This window comes from Lepus europaeus, chromosome 3 (assembly GCF_033115175.1).
Source record: "Lepus europaeus isolate LE1 chromosome 3, mLepTim1.pri, whole genome shotgun sequence".
Taxonomy (NCBI): domain Eukaryota; kingdom Metazoa; phylum Chordata; class Mammalia; order Lagomorpha; family Leporidae; genus Lepus; species Lepus europaeus.
In genome coordinates this window covers 17,455,936-17,475,530 of record NC_084829.1, presented here as the reverse complement: position 1 = coordinate 17,475,530, position 19,595 = coordinate 17,455,936, and the positions used below count along the sequence as shown (strand labels likewise).

The 19,595-nt window shown below is 44.1% G+C and overlaps 1 protein-coding gene across 2 annotated transcripts in view; it reads left to right on the top strand.

The window, feature by feature from the left end:
• Positions 1-19,595, top strand: part of CARMIL1 (capping protein regulator and myosin 1 linker 1) — a 318,527-nt gene that overhangs the window by 237,591 nt on the left and 61,341 nt on the right. For both annotated transcript variants that reach the window (XM_062185167.1, XM_062185173.1), the window contains exons 24-27: positions 118-216; positions 8,239-8,367; positions 10,128-10,259; positions 18,077-18,252. In XM_062185167.1, coding sequence (XP_062041151.1) covers positions 118-216; positions 8,239-8,367; positions 10,128-10,259; positions 18,077-18,252 — 536 coding nt within the window. The remainder of the gene's footprint in view (positions 1-117; positions 217-8,238; positions 8,368-10,127; positions 10,260-18,076; positions 18,253-19,595) is intronic.

Below are 19,595 nucleotides of genomic sequence, written 5' to 3'. Positions count from 1 at the left end.
GGCACAGGCAGGGTGTGCATCCTAGGGCTTTGGTCTTAAGTGCTGCAGCTCACTCACAATGTTGCTCTCTGCTGAGTCAGAATGTGTTCTTGAGACGTGTGTGTGCTTGATTTCCAGATAGAAAATTATCTGCTACGGAACCATGAGACAAGAAAATACCTTCAGGAGCAGGCCTACCGCCTACAGCAGGGCATTGTCACCAGCACCACCCAGCAGGTAAGGGGGCATCTGCTACCCGCTCCTCCTCCTCGCTTCCAGAATCATGCCCAGTGGGATGGTGAGCAGCTTCTGAAAATGGGCTTGAATGGAGTAGAGTTTGAGGAAAATAGAGGCCAGTTCCAATGCTGAATAAGCGCTTTAACTGGTGATGATCTTGTGCCCTTGATGGTTGCCAGTAGTGTATTTTGGATTCAAATACTAGTCTTAGCAACTCTTAATTAGGATAACAAAATGTGAGGGTGATCAGATTTTGAAGAGATTTTTGTTCTTTTTTCCCTCTTCCTTCACATTTCTGTGAGTGGGATACAAATTCCCAGATTTCTTCTGAATAGTTGAGAGTTTGTTGAATATTAATTAACACCTAAGAAGTGCCAAAGAGAAGCCGGGGGGGGGGGGGGGGGAGACACTTTTCTTCTACCTCATTCCTCTTCTCTACCCAGCTTTAGGGAGGGAACAAACAACTAGAATGATAATGAAATAATAATGGGGTATTTTCCTCCAGAAAAGTTAACAAAAGCCAAGTTTCATAAGATATTTGCGAAAAACAAGCAGCTTGTCAGAGAAAGAGCAAGATAAATGAACGACAGAATTTAAATAATTCAGAGTACAGCATAGGAATTTTAAAATCTTTTAATTAGGAAGTTCAGTGGGACTTGAGAAAAGATTATGTCCATAAAAATAAGAGAAGGTTGCTATGCAAAGGAGTAATCAAAGAACTGCTTGGTAGTTAAAACTGTAGCATCCATAATGCAGAATTTAATAAATGATAGGACAGAAACTTAACTGTTTATATGGAAGAAAAAGTGGAGAAATTGTTTATAATGTGCAGTAAAAGGACAAAGAGATGAAAAATACAAGAGCAAACCAAATTGGTAAGTTGATTAAAAATAACCAGTGGCCTTCTAACAGGAGATTCAAGATTAAAAATGAGAAATAGTAGGGGCCAGAAAAATAACAGAAAACCATTTCACATGAATTTTGAGTTTGATGTTGCCTGCTGGAATTCATCAGAATAAACAGGTAAAAGACCTACTCCAACATATGTGGGATCTACAAAAAGTTCATGGAAAATGCATATTATGAAAAGTTATGTGTGGATTTCATTTTTTATTTTGCACTAACATACACATACCTTTTGATCCCATTTCCACATGAAATCTGAGAACTGCCTAGGACAAAGGAAAAATGCTTAATAAGTTTCAGAGACAATAACCAAGTTATCTTACAAGGGAAAGAGAGGAGCCAGAGTTGTGGCACAGTGGGTTACGCTGCCTCCCGTGACATTGGCATCCCAGCTCCATGCCTATTCCACTTCCCATTCACACCCTTGCTGATGCATCTGGGAAAGCAGCAGAAGACGATCCAAGGGCCTGGGCTCCTGCTGCCCACGTGGAAAACCTGGATTGAGTTATAGGCTCCTGTTTCGGCCATGGAGGCCATCTGGGGAGTGAACCAGGGAGTGGATGTTCTCTCACCCACTCTGTCTTTCCTCTCCCTCTCTTCATCCCATTCCCTCCATGACTCTGCTTTTCAAATAAATAAAGAAATAAAATCTTTTAAAAAGGGGAGAAACAGTCAAATCTTAGCATCCATCTGCATTAGTAGAAGTGATCAAGGTAATGTTACCAAGTTTCACAGGAAAATTTATTTTGGACCCAAAATTCTATACCTAGCTATTTTATCTATCAAATGTGAGGACAAACTAAAAATACTCTCAGACATGGATTCAGAACGTTCACCCTGCGTTCCCCCTATGAGAAAAGTCGCTTGAGGAAATTCTCCACCCTAACTAAAACAAGAAAGTATGCAATGTAGGCATAAAGGAAAACAGTGGAGCAGAAATGGAATTGTGGAAATTACAACCGCATAAAGGAAGTTTTAAACAGTTGCTACTTGGGGACAGTCTGCTTTAAGTTACAGGTTTGAGAGTAGTTTTTGTCTCTCTATGGGTTCCCTAGTCATAGTTTTGCAGCTACATTTTAGAGGGTTTAAAATCTTAATATCAACTTTGACAAGAAGGGAAAGCATAATTATTATTACCTACGAGAATGGAAATGTTGAAAATCTTGATGCTGTAAAAGTAATGAAACCAAAATTAGGAGTTGAAGAGTTGGAGAGTTGGGTAGTACCAGAAATATGCTAAGTTATTTGTACTTCATGTAATCAATTGCTGTTTTCCATATATAATAAATTAAAAAAATAGAGAGAAGCCTACCATTTAAATGTAAAATGAGAACCATCAGAAGAATAGGAAAGTGTTTCCCTATGCACATTGAGAGAGATTCTTTTTTTCCTTTTAGTCTCTTTTATATAGTGTGAACTATTTTCTTAGCTTATACAGTTGTGTCATTTTAATTGTTTATTCCTTTTCATGAAAGAAAGGTAATCAAAATAAAAACATTGTGTATAGGGAGTGGGTGTTTAGCCTAGCAGTTAGGTGCCTTTGTCTCCCATCACAGTGCCTGGGTTGGAGTCCCAGCTCCTGCTCTTGTTTCTAGCTTCCTGCCACTGCAGACCCTTGGAGGCTGCAGTGGTAACCCAAGGAGTAGGGTTCCTGCCTCCATGTGGGAGACCTGTATTGAGACTCCACTCACTCCTCCCTACCTATTGTTGGCATTTGGGGATTAAGCCAGTGAATGGCAGCTCTCTTAACTTTCCTGTCTCTGTCTCTCAAATAAAAAAATGTTTTCAAATATTCTGTATAATAGTCCAATAAGAAAATGACATAACTGCATAGATATGCATAGAGATTTATGAGATGGTGGTCATCAAAATGTTAATTATGGTGCCTCAGGTGGTGAGTAGTGGTTCAGTGTTGCACAGTCAACATAATAAATAAGAAAAAGTTAAGCACTATGTGTCAAGTAAGAAGCAGTTATAAATGTTAACTTTGAGAAAGAAAACATTATTTTGACCATAGGCCTTGAAAATGTAATTATCTTCTTGCAAGGGGCTAAAATTAGCCTAGTACTTTATGGCTTCCTGTGGTTTCCTGGTTTTAGTGTTTAACATTAAAGGCAGTGAGTGTGCTCAAAGCTTATATTGAACTTTTGCGTTATGTTCCTTTATGAGCTGCTGTAATGCTGGCTTCTTTTTAAACACAATATTTTGACACTTTTTTCTTCATGGGGGGAGTTGTGCTCTGAAAAAAAAATTGCTGCAGCAATCTTAAAAGAATGGTTTCTCAGCTGTACACGGGAGGGGTTTGCGCTGCACAGGTGGCTTCCTTCCGAATTATTTGAGTCATAGTGCAGTAGGTATATTGCCACCTTTCCACTTTGGGAATTTCTTAGGATTTTATGATTAGTTTTTTCGGTCACTTTCAGGAAGATTTACCTTGACATTGTCAGAACTCTGCATGCAGAGAGAATGGATGTCTCGCGACTCGTGTCCCTACCAACCCATCACCTGCTGGCATCCACAGGTCACACGGAGGGATGAGGCATGCCTGTGGAAACACTGAAGTCTCATACTTGTTCTTGGATGTCATGGATTTGTTTTTGTCTATTGATTGGGAAAAGATGTGTGTACGAGTCAACCTTGCACCTCTGGTTTGGTCCCTTGTTTTTGTTTGTTTGTTTTGCCTCATAAACCACTTAATCAGGACTCAGTGGAGTTTTTCTGTAAGAAGCCATGTAGTGACTACTCCAGCCTGTTGCAGCTGCTCAGCTCTGCCCTGGCGGCGTGAGAGCAGGCAGGGATGAGGACCGGATGTGGAGTGGCTGCTTCGCTGAGACTTTGCTTACAGAGTGGGCCCGGAAGCCCCTGTCTGCTCTGCTCTTTAGTTTTCACGACCTGGAGAGGGGCAGAGAGAGTTTGTCTGCGTAGAGCTGTTCCCTCAGTGTGTGCTTTTGCTTCCTTGCATGTGTGGAGTTGTCCACTTGAGGTCATGGCTTCTGTTTGTAGCCCTTTAGTGTAGCTGTGTCGCAGTCGCCCCTGAAATGGCGCCCTCAAGTGGTCTCCTCACTCCTTGTCTGCTGATGAAAGGAGCCAGCGTAGTATGGTTAGCAGCATGGGTTTCCAATCAAATGACCCAGGTTTTCATTTTTGAAAACTTCACTTCATTTTATTTGATGGCAGACAGCTGTCCAATAGGGTTCTCTTGAGTTAGATAAAGAAATATGCAAGCAAGAAGATGAAATTATCCATGAATAAGTGATTTTTTTGGAATTAAGAACACTAGCAGCAAGTTGTGACCAACCAAAGATGGCATTTATTGCCGACAGTCCCAAGTCCTACACATGGATTCGGCAGCCCAGGGTGTTTGAAAAAGCCCAAGTCGCCAGCAGCAAGTGTAACGGGAGTGAGTTATGTGCCGTGCTCACCCAGTTTGATTTGCGGTGCACTGGTGGGAGTGCTTTCTACAGCGAGCAGGGTGGTGGGTGTGTTCAGCCCTGTGTACTCTTCCTGTGTCTGCTGTTCAGAGATGGACATACACTGGGAAAGAGAATTCAGGGGAGAAATGACCTGGAGAAAAGGTGACATGGACTGTGGAACCATGTTATTATAGGAACTATGAAAGGAAATGGAACGTTAAACCCAAAGAAAAGAAGACTGGAGAAGACATGATGGCCATGTTCAAGTATGTACAAGACTGTCACATGGAAGAGAGCATGCAACTGTTCGGGCTATTCTCAGGGGACGATGTGAGACCTTAGACAGGATACGGGTCCAAGAATAACAGAATGTGATGCCTTGGGAGGAAGTGAGCTTCCCAAACTAAAGCAGTCAACCGCTTTCCTGTGTTGCTTTAGAAGCGTTGGACTTGAGGGGGTCAGGTGAAGGGGGAGGTGCCCTAGGAGCCCTGGGTGCAGTGTCCCACCACGAGCCTTCTGCTGCAATAACAGATGACAGTCTTGCAGGCTGTGTGCTTCGGATGCTTGAATTATGAACTGACAGCCGAACTCCCTGATTCTCTTTTTTCCCTAGTTTTCAGGTTACGCTCTGTGTAATCCCTCTATGTCATCTTAAACTGGCCGTTTGTCTTTGCTGAGCCTGGAGCTCATGAGCTCTAAAGACCAGACTATGAGCTCCTGGACTATGCCAAACTTTAGTAAGCGCCTTCTCAGAAGGATCTTGGAATTACATGAGGTGTTATGTCTTATTTGAATTGAAGAACCAAATTTGTATGCTTCTTTTTGGACATGATTGAAAAATGTTCCCCATAAAGGCTGTTTCTGTTGAGTTCATTTAAACCTTCTCCTTGGTGAATGCTTCCTGGAGTGCATTTCATGAGTCTTCTTGGTCGTTCGTGGTTATTAAGGATGAAAGCTTTATAATGCCGAATCCATGTGCCTCTCAAATTAGCCTTTTGTGGCTCAGATTTATATCAGTTCCTTTCTTAGTGTGCGGTTTGTCTCTTGAAATTGGTTCTTGGTAAGATGTGAATAATTGATGACCAGATTTGCTTTAGGAAGCACAGATCAATACAGTAGTTAGAAGAGGTAGAATTCATATCAATTAAGAAGACATATCTATCATCTATCTATCAGTCTATCTGAGAGTTAGTTTTATGCAGGGCTTTGTATAAATGCAGGAAGGTAAGATCCCATTCCTGCCTACAAGGTGAGATTTTTGTTGGAGGAAGAATAGGAGAGGAAAAGCATTATTCACATAACTTCTTTTCCCTCGGAGGAGCTCGAGTTCGCTCACTCACATAACCTTGGTACATTTAACAGCATCGAAAGCCGTGCCTGTACACATCAACATTGCCTTGCTGGTCATTTCTCAACAGAATGGGTGCCTTGGGTGGTGTTGTTTTACTGATTGTCTTAACAATACACCCAAGTAGAAAGGTGAGGCAGGCGTTGGGAAGCTGAAACATACAACAAAGGAGCAAGGACAAGTAGGCACAGGCTCAGCAGCCAGACCTGAAGTCCTAGGAGTAGTGCAGGAAACTTTCTACTATTTTGAAATTTATGGGGGAAGTTGGGTAGACTTTGGCTTTCCATAGTTAAATGGCAAATTGTTCAAAATAAATAGAGAAGTGTGAATTTAACTAAAGAGTACTATTATTAGATGGGAATGAAACTCCTGACATGTGAAGTCTGTAGATTGCTTGCAGCTGTGGTCAAAATATTGGAAACTTTTTTTTTCTAAATAATTGATTAAGTCATACTTCTTTCTGAAGCTCTATTTTGTACAGAAGTTGAGGTAAAACCATTGATACAGGAGTCCTTTAGAAAGCGAAGTTTTTATAAATGTTCATTTTATCTACTTGAAATGGTGAGAGAGAAATATATATATATCAGTCTTCCATCTGATGGTTTGCTCCACAAATGCCAGCCGGGGTTGGGCCAGGCTGAAGCCAGGAACCTGGAACTCCATCCAAGTCTCCTCTGTGGGTGATGGGTTGAGACACTTGAGCCATCATCTGCTGCCTCCCAAGGTGCTTAGCAGGAAGGTAGATGTGCGTAGAGAACCAGCACTCGTGTCCCCGACGATGGCTTTACCCACTGCACCACAGTGCCTGCCCTGGAGGCTCTCATTCATCCCCACTGTGGTTATCTTTTTCTTCAGACTTCCTCCCATTCTGTCTTGGGTTACTCCCTGTTGCTATAACAGAATCCTGGGGACAGGAAGGTGATCATCAGGAGCAGAGGCTTGTTTGCCTCGTGGTTCTGCAGGCTCTGTAGTCCAGGAGCAAGGCACCGGCAAGAACCTCGTGTGCCTTCCGCTCTGGGTGGAGGCAGAAGGGGAAGCGAGAGGGACGGAACACGGAGAGGGAGCCTTGCTCTGTGACAGGCCATTCTCAGATAGCTTGTTCAGTCCTGTGGGAGCAAGAGCCCACTCGTGGAGAAAGGCATTATTAATCTATTCACGAGGGTTCTGCCCCTGTGAGCCAAATCTCTCCCTGGTCCCCAACCTTTCAACATTGCTGCATTGAAATATTAAACTTCGGCCGGTGCCGTGGCTTAACAGGCTAATCCTCCGCCTTGCGGTGCTGGCACACCGGGTTCTAGTCCCGGTTGGGGCGCCGGATTCTATCCCGGTTGCCCCTCTTCCAGGCCAGCTCTCTCTGCTATGGCCCGGGAAGGCAGTGGAGGATGGCCCAAGTGCTTGGGCCCTACACCCGCGTGGGAGACCAGGAGAAGCACCTGGCTCCTGGCTTTGGATCAGCGCGATGCACTGGCCGCAGTGGCCATTGGAGGGTGAACTAACGGCAAAAAGGAAGACCTTTCTCTCTGTCTCTCTCTCTCACTATCCACTCTACCTGTCCAAAAAAAAAAAAAAAATTAAACTTCAAATTGAGTTTTGGTGAAGACCTTTCATATTCAAACCATAGCATGTGTAAGGACAAGCATAGAAGAGTGTAATCTTTTTCTTTTAAAAGATTTATTTGAAAAAGGCCCTTCCCTTTGGTTTTATATTTAAGTCCACGGAACACTCAATATGATTCAGGTGAACAACCTGGGAAGGGAAACCTTATTGTAATATAAACTAGGTGTTATCAACAATATTCTTATCCATGTTAATAAAATAAAACTTCAGTTTGCTTTTATGTTTTGGCGGCTCTGATCTAGAAAAATACTTAATGTGATTGAATTACTTTTTAAAATCTCGGTTTTCGGGGAATGTTGTGGTTTCTATAGTGTTGAGAGCTTCTGCCTGTGAGCACCACGTTGTGGTCATTGCATTGGCCCCAGGGTTGCAGTTGCATTCCTCCTTCCTCAGAACCTGCCACCGTGTCGGTCTCTTAGGGGCACTCCAGGAAAATAGGTGAAGGAAAGTTCCTACCCTGCCAAGTGTCACTGAGTAGCTACGAGATCCCAAGTCCTTTCAAGGTGTTCCCCCTTCATTCTGCATGCCGCACTTACCTAGGCAGAGAAGGAAGCTGAAGTACCTTAAGTGTTTTTCTGGAGTTCATGCTGCCAAAATGTCTTGTGTGAGTTGAGAAGCCAAATACATTCTCAAAGTTTCCAGTTGGAAGTTTTCATTCTCCTTCATTCTGCATCTCCTTCTCTTTGACTCTCGCGGGGCTGACTTGGCTACATGCGTCATTCTGATGGCTTGGAGCAGATGATTGACAGAATATGTGTGAAAGTACAAGATCACCTCAACTCCTTACGAAACTGTGGGGGAGAGGCCATCCAGGAAGACTTGAAATCGGCAGAGCGGCTCATGCGTGATGCTAAGAACTCCAAGACGGTGAGTTTCCCCTAGGTCTGCTAGAGTCTGGTGTCATAAAAAGGGCTTTTTAAAATGTAATTTTAAGTCCCAACTTTCTTTACGTCTGTACCCAACTCCAAGGTCACTAACAAGTGGTGGAGTCTTTGCTTCCTTTCTGTGGAAGGCCACCACAAAACACACCAAACACTGGGGTAAAGGAAAGTTTATTGTTGGCCGACAAGGCTGCCTCTCTATGCACAAGAGAAACAGCAGCCTACCCTAGGAGAACAGGTCTTATATAGCTTAGCAGAGATAAGGAAGTAAGAACAGCAAATTCCATTGGGTGGGGCAAAAGCAATGCGAATGGTTGAGCCATTTGGTCACCTGATTTCTGGTATACCAGGCTGGGCTTTGGAAACTGAGGCTTATCCTGGAGAAACCGAAACTTATTGTACAAAATGGTGACTGGGCCAGAGCCTAAGATGGTGCCCAAGACTTAAGATGGCACCCTGAGCTTAAGATGGCACCTCAGATAAGATGGCTCCAGTTTCACTAACATTCTGTACCTTCCCTGATTCCAGTCATCAAAATGTAGACTAAAAAACAGAAGACCAGTGTGACTCTAACACAGGGTGTGACTGGGCTGAATAACTGAGAGGCAGTTGTAGTTTATTCAAATAATAACTCACTTAAGATTATGCTGCTTCCACAGCGGTAGTACGAAGCTTCCCTCTTTCACTGCTAGAGGGAAGTTGCTTTCACACTGGAACGAGGTCCCCAGGGAATGACTCAGTAGAGGAGGGACAGCTGGGAGTCAGACAGTCTGGAATCTGGCCCGGGTTCAGCTGGTAGGATCATGAAATCATGGAATGTCTGGAGCAGGAGAGACCTGGTGGATTAGTCAGATGCTCTGTGACACAGTAAGGGAAACAGATTTGCTCTTTATCCCTGGCTCTTGATACAGAGCTGCCAAAACCCTGGTAATGGGTGGTGGAGCTGAGCATCCTTTGTTAACTGAATTTAAGCCCTTTCGCCACACTAGAGTTCATCTGACAGAGTGACTCTGGGTGGCCCCCAGCTAGCTTCAGGATGGGGGCTGCTCATCAGTGAGGCCAACTATGTGATTGGAGCATTGGGTCCTTTGGCCTTGCCCCGAGGCCTCCTGGGAAGGCATAGGGGTCAAGGATTGAGTTCAGTGACCATGGACAATGCTGTAATTTGTGTCTGTTTAATGAGAGCCTCTGTGAGCATCCCTAGACAGTGGGGTTCAGAGAGCTTTGGAGTTGTGACTCTTAGTGCTGGGAGGGTGGCTTGCCTGGAGTGGACATGGAAAGCGCCTTGTACCTCCCCATGCATCTCTTCCTTTTGGCTGTTGCCTGAGTTGTCTCCTTTGTAATAAACCAGGAGTAGTGAGTAGTGATTTCCCAGGTTCTATGAGTCACTCTAGCAAGTTCTTGAAACTGAGGATGGGTGGGTATTTGGGGTTCCCTTGATTGACAGCTGGTCGGCTACAATACAAGTGACAGCCTGGGACATGTACCTGGTGTCTGTGAGGGGAGTGGTCTCGTGGGATTGAGCCCTTCCCCATCTAGTGTTTCTTAGGATCATTGTGGTTCACTGAATAAAAACAACTGCCTATAAAGAAAAGCTCTGTAAAGAGCTTTTCATAGAAAAATAGGTTTTCCCTAATAATTTCTTTACCCTTTTCATTAACTTTGCATTGACCTTGGTGCTTACTGAAATATTTGTTCCTTTAGAGATAGGCTACTTTTTTTTCTTTTCTTTTTTTTTTTTTGCAGTTGTTACCAAATTTATACCATGTTGGTGGTGCGTCCTGGGCAGGAGCCAGTGGCTTGTCATCCAGTCCAATTCAGGAGACCCTGGAATCAATGGCTGGAGAAGTCACGAGAGTTGTAGATGAACAACTAAAGGTTTGTGGGTTTTGTGTTTTGGAAATGAAATTGTTGTGATTTACCTGTGTGTGATAACAATTCATCCCATAGCTCCCTGTTTCCTAGGTGAGTGTGTTGGGGGCGTGGTGGGGGTACAACCCATGCAGTTGTATGTGTTGGAAAGATTGAGTCCTGCATCTTTGCCAGCTTATTATTGGAATACCTTTTTACATAGTGAGTTAAAAAATTTCATTTGCGATGGTGAATCTTGAAATGTACTTAATATATAATAGACTGGTGAAGAAGTGGTTGGTTTCTACTTCGCAGAAAGAGCAGTCAGCTTCAGGAAAAATATCTTTGGATATTGCATTTGATTTAGAGGATGGGAGAGATGATGGGAATGAATCCTTTGGTGCCTTGGTGCTGCTCAGATGGGGAGCCTGCCGCTAGGTAAATAGACCAGTCAGTGTAAGGAGCTGGTGGGATGGTGAGGGCACAGGTTTAATGAAGCAGGGGCCGGGAGCTGCCTGTAGAATCTCCAACTGAAAAAAGTCGCTGAGATTTTAGAGCACTGGATGTAGAGTATCCGAGGACCAGCTTTTTCTTAAAGTAACTTTAAAAGCAGCTGCCAGAGAAATTTCGCATTCAGAAACTTTTCCCTGTTTGCACCCTTTGTTCAAGGATGCCTTTAAAAAAAAAAAAAAACTAATTATAATTATTTGGTGTGTTTTCTTCTGAGAACACAATTGTCGTAGCTCATAGGGATTTGATGTACAACTCCATAATAACTGTAACATACTAATTACTCTCTCTGAAAGGGAAGTTAATGAGGGAGAAAACGTGGATTTCTGTTTAGGTGTTTGAGTCTCTGTCTTCCTGTGCGTGTAGTACCGAGGCTTGTGTGTCAGTTGTATTTTACTTCCCTGTGGCATTTTGAATCCATTCTGGGCAGTGTTCTGCTAGACCATTTGTTACCCAAGAGCACTTGTGCCCTCCATGGAGGATAAGATATGTAAGCAGGATACCTTGTTATATATTGAAAACAAAACAGCTTTGTTGCTTGTTACTGACTTTCAATGAAACATTCTTTGAAAAATGGTTAAAGAACACCAGCAAATATAAAAAAAGAAAGTAAAAATTACCTGGAATCTCAGGGAAAGCATCATGTTAATGATTTCGTCAATTTATAGGCATTCTGTGCCTGCACACATAGTTTCCCTTATCTTTGTTCAGTAATCTTTCGTATTTGGTATGATACCATGAATGCTGTTCTAGGTTAGAGAATAGTCATTTTTAATGATCACATTGTTTGGATATACCCACGTAATTTATTTTCTTATTTCTGATCACTTCTGTTAGAATAAAGTCCTGCAATTGATTCATTGCTAGGTCAAATAGTACATCAGTACATAGGTTTCTTTCTTTCTTTCTTTTTAAGATTTATTTATTTATTTAAAAGAATTACAGAGAAAGAGGGACAGAGACCTTCATCTGCTGGTTCACTCCCCAAGTGACTGCAATGGCCGGTGCTGGGCCAGGCTGAAGCCAGAAGCTTCATCCAGATCTCCCACATGGGTGGCAGGGCCCCAAGCACTTGGACCATCTTCCTCTGCTTTTCCCAGGCCATTAGCAGGGAGCTGGATTGGAAGTGGAGCAGCTGGGTCTTGAACCAGCACCCATATGGGATGCTGCTTTTTCATAGGTAGCAACTTTACATGCTACGCCACAACGCCAGCCCCTCATAGCTTTCAAATATATTCATAAACTGCTATCCAGGAGTATAGATAGGTGCTCATTTTACTACACTAAGTATATCAACCTTTTAATATTTTTAATGAAACAGGCTAAAAATGTGTCATTTTGTCTTTTGAATGTCTTTCCTAACCCATTTATGTTTCATCTTTTATAAATTACCTATTTCCCTTGCCTAATTTTTTAAAGTTATTTGTGAGAGTTGCTCTCATACTAAAAAATTGCTGATGATTCAATCAAGATGAAGCATTATAGCAGGACTTTTCCTGTCAAACAGCTTCAGATTGTCAATTATTATTTCAACTGGTGGAAACCACAAGGAGCCTTTTTATCTTTGATGTCTGTTTCCATCTCATTGCATTGAACAGGTTGAAATTGACCCTTACCAGCCTAGGAGGCAGATATCTGAAGTAAAAGGCATTTGCATTTTTAAAGTCCTGAGATACTGTGACTATATTTAGGATGAGAATTGTTTTTCTGTAGCAGGCATTCCCTCCATTTTTGGGATATTTTTTCTGATCCCTTGTTAAATGTGACCAGTGTTCTCTGTTTGTCCTCACTTGCTTATTTGCAAATATATAACATACTTTGCTCTCATTCTCACTATCTCCCTGCTCCCAGGCCCCCATATGGCCTATTATTTCTATATCCTACTCATTTGTTTTTTCTTCTGAGTTCTAAATTCCTTTCCCTTTGGGGATGTCTGGCATGAATCATAGTAACTCCTCAACCAAAATGTCTTCATGAAATGTCACTTATTAATGTTCCCTTAATTGGATGCCTGTTTGGTTTTTGGATGCTTTCAGTATACTATAAGCAGTTTACGTCCATTCTGTTTCCTTCCAGTTTACTTGGTGGACAGCATTTTACTGTTTAAGAACGATTTCTTATTTTTTACTTTTCTGCCTTCCAGTGGATGGATTTTCTAAAAATGATCAGAAAAAATATGTTCTTCATATAGTCACTATTCATTTTTTTATTGAACTGTTTTGATCATTATTTGTTCCAATACTAGTATCAAATTTTCCTAGTAGAAAAAAGTCCTTTTCCTATTCTCCAAATTTTCTTTCTTTTTTTTAAAGATATATTTATTTATTTATTTGAGAGGCGAGTTACAGACAGAGAGGGAGAGAAAAAGAGTTGTCTTTCATCCACTGATTCACTCTCCAAATGACCGCAATGGCTGGAGCTGGGCCAATCCAAAGCCAGGAGCCAGGAGCTTCTTCCAGGTCTCCTACACAGGTGCAGGGACCCAAGCACTTGGGCCATCTTCTGCTGCTTTCTCAGGCCATTCGCAGGGAGCTGAATCAGAAGTGGAGCAGCCTGAACTCAAACCAATGCCTATATAGACTGCTGGCACCACAGGCAGAGGCTCAACCTACCTCTAAGCCACAGCGCTGCCCCCATATTTGGCAGATTTTCTAAATTCAGCACGTTACACTAACAAAAGCTAAAGTGATTGGACTATTTTGTATGACCCTAATAGTAAATTTTTATTGTAAAGAATGGGGGATGGAAGAAGGCAGCAGGCCTGTGGTTGCTCCTGCCTAATAATTGCTCTAAGATGCCTCATTTTTCTGAACTCACTGAGTTTCCTTGTGCAAGATTGTGTTGGTTTTGTGATAATTGAGGATTCCTTCTTGTTTTAATATTTACCATCCTGTGTTAGAGAGGCGATGGACCTTCTGAGTATCGGATGAGAGTAAGCTCACAGCTCTTTGAACCATGCTTTAAAAGATTGTTTCAGAAAGCAAAAGATACCCCCTGATGAGCCAGGCTTCTTAGCCAGCTTCCTGGAGGCGAAGATTACATTTGGAGAAATTCCTCCTTTAAAAGCCGTGTTCTTCCCTAGAGTGGCCTGCTTTAGGCATTTTTAAATGACAACTCTCCCTCTGTTTTTCCCCTTTGGATCCTAGCATTTATTCCTGGAGTAGCAGTAGATGAAGAGGTGGGGTTTGAATGTTTTCACATAAGGAAACGTTCATCTTTCCCTCCTGCACTTAGATTTCAGGGCGTTTGTTTTGGCCTGGGAAATTCTTAATTGAAATACTTCCTGGTAAATTTCAGATGTACTTACTAGCATGTGAGGCCTGAGGGACTTAGGAGGCCTTTTGGTCAACATTAAGTTCATTTGTCCGAAAGAGTTCTCTGAGTTTTTGTTTTTTCTACACTTCATATTTGGAGCCCTGTGTGGTGCTAGGTGTGATGAATTACAGCAGCTCGTTGGCCCATTTCAAGAAAGTGCAGGTGCAGCTGCCAGGTGAAAGATGTTGATGCAGTTTAGTTTACGAATGTTACACAGGTTTCTCGCGCACTGCTGGTTATTTTTACAGTTAATAAACGCGCACCCTTGTAATTGTCCTTAGGGAGGCACGTGCCACATGCCGTGTGATTATCACACTGCAAATACAGGGCCTGTTCATCATAAGCTGGCTGCAGGGAGTGACACAGAGATGGTCAAGCTGAACGATGTGTGTGAGCAGCTAAATAGGGGCAGAGTAGTAAAGGTCAAGGTAAGCCTAATTTAGATTTCTGGAAGGAAAGAGCAGACACAGAGGAGAGATGGTAGCGGGGAATTTGAGGGGTTGATGAAAGATCAGAACTTTCCGATTTGGGAGACCCCGTGGACCCCAGGCGGGAGAGAGAAAGGCAAATCTGCATCTAGGATCCTGATCTGTGGCACGCAGTGGACGCTGAAGACAAAGAGGAGACCCGGAAGGGAGTTTGAGGAGGCTTACGTGAGCTTTTTAAACATTTTTATTTATATGAGAGGCAGAGAGATAGAGAGCACTCAGCTGCTTGTTCAGTGCCTGGTTACCTGCAGCAGCCCTGGGCTGGATAGAGGGCGGTAGCCAGCAGCAGGGACCCAGCTGCCCGAGCCATCACCCCTGCCTCCCAGAGTGTCTGTTCTCAGGAAACTGGAAGTAGGAGCCAGAGGCGGGATTGAACCTGAGCGCTCGGATGTAGGACGTGGACATCTGCCAAATAAATAAATAAATAAAATCTTAAAAAAAAAAAAAAAAAAGCACAGTGAGCTGGGAAGATAGCCAGTGTGGGTAAATAGGAGCATTGCCTGAGATGACATTACTGTCTAATTAACACGTTACAGGATTTTTAGAGGCACTGAAGGTATGTGAAGGGCAGGTGTCAGCCCTCAGAGAGGGCGTTGAAGCCGTCTGACACCCAGAATTGCTCCACATCAGACCTGCACTGTCCAGTGTTACCCATCAGCTACATGCATCATTTACATTTAGTTATGCTTCAGTTATGCTTCAATTAAAAATTCAGTTCTTAGTTGCTCCAGACACATCTCAAGCACTCAGTAGCCACAGGTTGCTGGCAGCTCTCTTAATGGACAGCACAGATATTGCCATCAGCGCTGATAATTCTTTAGGACAGAGTGCTTTACACATGAAGAAAGACATGCATGTTAAAATGTGTAGCATAGGGGTCGGTGTTATGGGATAGTAGTTGAAGCCACTGTCTATAATACTGGCATCCCATGTGGGCACCGGTTTGAGACCCGGGTTCTCTACTTCCTGTTCGGCTTCCTGATACTGTGCCTGGGAAGGCAGCAGCAGATGGCCCAAGTCCTTAGACCCCTACAGCTGCTTGGGAGGTCTGGAGAGGCTCCTGGCTCCTGACATTGGCCTGGCCCAGCCCTGCCGTTGTGACCATTTGGGGAGTGGGTTAGCAAATGGAAGATATTGTTTCTTCCTCTATCTGTGTAACTCTGACTTTCAAATGGATAAATACATCTTAAAAAACAATGTGCAGCGTACACTGAGCAGACATGCTCATCTGGGCTTGTGCTGCACTCCTGCAGGAGCAGCAGGGAGGTCTGGGTTGGTTTTGGTTGTCCCTGTGATGGCATGGGCAGGTGACCAGTAGTGCAGAAGCACCTGATTGTGACTGATGAGATTACAGGCAGTGATGTGAAGCAATGAAGAGGATGGATGTTGAAGAACAGGGTCTGATCTACAGAGAGCCGCAGCACTGGAAGGAGATGTGTGTGACAGCTCGGACTGGGGTGAGACACAGGCAGTGGTCAGAAACCCCCTACACATGTATCCCGTGATCCCTTCTCCCAGTCCTGCTACCACAGAGCCCACCCTGGCAGCCTTAGGTACCATGGATCAGAGCAGCAGGAGAAAACTGTAGGTCACAATGCAGAGAGGAAACACCGTGGTTAAGGTCTTTACCCAAGGTCAGCCAGTATAGGAAGCAGAAGTCCTGAGTCCCCAAGCTCACCAATGCCAGGGGCCAACTGAGTGACCTGGAGCAAACTCCTTTCCTCTTTTAAGCCCCAGATTCCTCATCTACAAAAAATGAGGCGGTGCGAAGGAAGACACAGATGAGGTTGCGAAGTGCAGAGTGCTGTGTTGCGCTGTTGGGCTGGTGGCAGGGGGCTGAAGGACTTGCTGAATTGAGCACCCACAGCAAGCAAAAAGATTGCTTTATTAGGGCCAACGGCATGCAGTCATCGGTTTGTAAAGCAGAAAGAGACCCTAGAGACACAGCTTTGTGGGCGAGAGCAGGCGTCCGCCAAGGCTGCTCACCTAGGCCCTGCACTTGCTGCTGCACAGCTGTTTCGGATCAGGGTGTGTCCTGAAGGCCAGGCCTTTCTGCTGGCGGCCCCAGTTCACTGTCACTGAATGAGCGCTGTCAACCAGGGGGACATTTCTGAAAATGTCCGAAATGATGAAGGTGGCAGTGCCAGGCCCCAAGGCCATCCTCATGGGCACTGCTGGACTTCATTGTCTGGAGCAGAGTGTGTGTATCCTGGTGCCTAAGAGGAGAGGATTTGTCTCCAACGGACTCTCCAGTATCTTTTGCAGATGATCGTGTAAGAGCGTTCTTGGAAGAATGCACGAATCCAGTGATTTTTCAACTAGAGCTACAGTATGCTGTTGAGAATAGGAATGGCTTCTGGAACTTTCTCAAGAGGCTTTCTCCCTGCTCTCCTGCCCTGGCTTCCATGAGCTCCTACCCTGTTGCTCATCTCATCCTGCAGTGAAAGGAGAGGGATTTGATTAGTGTGGAGTTGTGCTCTGCATGTGAAAGCGTGAGCAGACAGACCCCAGGCCTCGTCCATCCTTCCTCATGCTGGGACAGCAGTGAGAGCCAAGCCTGGCTTTCCAACACTGGGTTCTTCTCCCTAAGAACAGAATCTAGGAAATGAGATCAACAGTACCTGTGACATCCCCAGCTTTTATTGTGTGCTTGCTACTCTCTTGAACACTCTTAGTATGTAAGCTCATTTGCTCCTCAGTAATCCCATGAGATGAGAAGTTCTGATTGCCATTTTATAGGAAGGAGAGTGGAATGGATTCTGTGGCTTTGCCCAGTGTCCCTCGGCTAGGTTTCAGATTCAGGTCTCAGGCAAACACTGCTGCCCTTTGCACGATTTCGGGAACATCACGTCACCTCCCTTCACCTGAGTACTGTGCCGTCCTCACAGGTGTGGGAAGCTTGAAATATGCAAGACCACTGGCCACGTTCTTCGGTGTGGCAGGGTGCTGCGTGCTCACCGTTGGTCTTGGTGTGTGGAAGGTGCTCCGGGTTTTTGTTGTTTTCCTTGTGTTGTTGTTATGGTAATTACTGTCAGTTTTGCCTCTAGGAAGTAGACTTGTCAGTGGTTTCTGGGATCTTTGCTGCTGCTGTTTTAATAGAGCTTGGAATGGTTCACTGTAATTTGGGGAGGGGGGTGTCTGATTTGCAAAAATCAGACTTGCTAGGAGTATCTGTACATTATTTTCTAATGCCAGGGAGAACAAACAGGCATGATAAGCTGGTCTAGAAAGGCTTCAGGTTTGCGTGTTTCATCTTCTCGTGCGTGGCTCTGTGGTCAGTGTGGCTTGCACAGCGTAGCACCGCACATGCCAGCGTGCAGCTCGCCTGGTTCTGCCCCGTCTCTGCTGCAAAGGGACGGCCCCAGATCCGCTGTCTGGCTCTCACAAGTCAGAATCCTTGGCTGCGCTCAGGGACTCCATTGTGACGCTGTCTGCGGGCTGGGGCCATATATAACCACCGTGCAGCTTTATGGCGGCGCCTCCTCTGTGCCGTGTCATCATCTCTTCCCCTCCGCTCGTGCTGCATTGCAGGCTGCGCTGGAATCCATGGTCGACGCTGCCGAGAGCCTTTGTCCCAATGTGATGAAGAAAGCGCACATCCGACAAGACCTCATTCACGCCGGCACCGAGAAGATTTCCATCCCACGCACCTTTGTGAAAAATGTCCTGTTGGAGCAGTCTGGGATTGATATCCTTAACAAAATTAGGTAGGTTCCTGCTGGTAACCTGAGGAGCTGCAGTCCCTGTGGCTGCAATGGAGGCGGCTGTGGTGAGCGTTTCTGTTGGCTGCATCCCTCCGTAGTGTGTCCAGGTGTGTCTCACAGGCAAAGGCTAAGAGGGGCGGATACATATTTGTCATCTCTGATTCTTCTGAAGTTTGTTTTTCACCTTAATAATCACCAGCTGGACGACTGAGACCAGCTGGCCTTCTATTGCCTACTATTGTGAACAAATACACAGCCTATAAATAGGCAAAGAGATCCCGCTGTGTTTTCCTTCTGGGTTTGATTGCTGGGCCTGGGATAGGATGTACGTACTAATGGTGTCTTCAGGGTGTTTACAGAGTTGTCTGCTTGAAAAAGTTTGGAAAATATGGCAAAGTATAAATATTTGGAAGCTGTGATCACTGGCAAACTTTCCTGAGTTTTCATGTGCAGAGCCCAGGCATTACCTGATAGCTTAGCGGATGTAAATTATGTTTCCAATTGAGAAAGCAGATGACTGAACACCAAGGGCAGCAATATCTTTAATGTCCCATTTTCACCGTTTCTGAACACTGTCAAGGATATTTAAATGTAGCAAAAATAAAAGCTCATTCTCGGAGACTTAGATGCTAATACGTGATGATGTAGCTGACTAGCAATCCAGGAGAGAAATGAGTGGCAGAAACTAAGCACATCGCAAATTAAATCATCACTGTCTGGGTAGCGAAGGCTGATTGTAGAACCCGAGTGACTGCCTGGTTGTGATGCAGCTATTGCCTTCTGGGTTTTGTTTGTTTTAATAAAGCTCCTGGAGCCTCATCAGCTCAATTGTGAGGCAGCTGAATGGACCTGAAGAACTTAGATTCAGAGGGCTTTTAGGACCCCACAGACTCGCGGTTTTATAAACCCTAGCCCTTATTAGTTGTGCTTACATGTGTCTGTTGCCTGTGGTTTCAGAATTTTTACTAAAAATAAATATGTACTTCTTAAATATTTCAGTTATAAAATGTAACTAATGGATAAGATGTAAGTATTAAATAATCTTTAAATATTAATATTGCCTACTATTCTTTCCTAATTATGAGTTCAACCCGTAATAGATGATGCTCTGATTCCTTTGGTGGAGAACAGGTTCTGTGTCATGTGGTCACTTGCTTTGAAATGGGCAAATTCTGAAACTTCAAGCAGCATTGCAGAACTCCTCACATGATGGAGACAGTCCACGTCCATTGACTCCTGACTTGGCTTTTCACAATGAGTTAGTTGTACGGAGTCTATGGACACACACATGCAAGTATACATTCATACGTACACGCAGGCTAAGCTGGCTAATTTCCTCCTAAAAC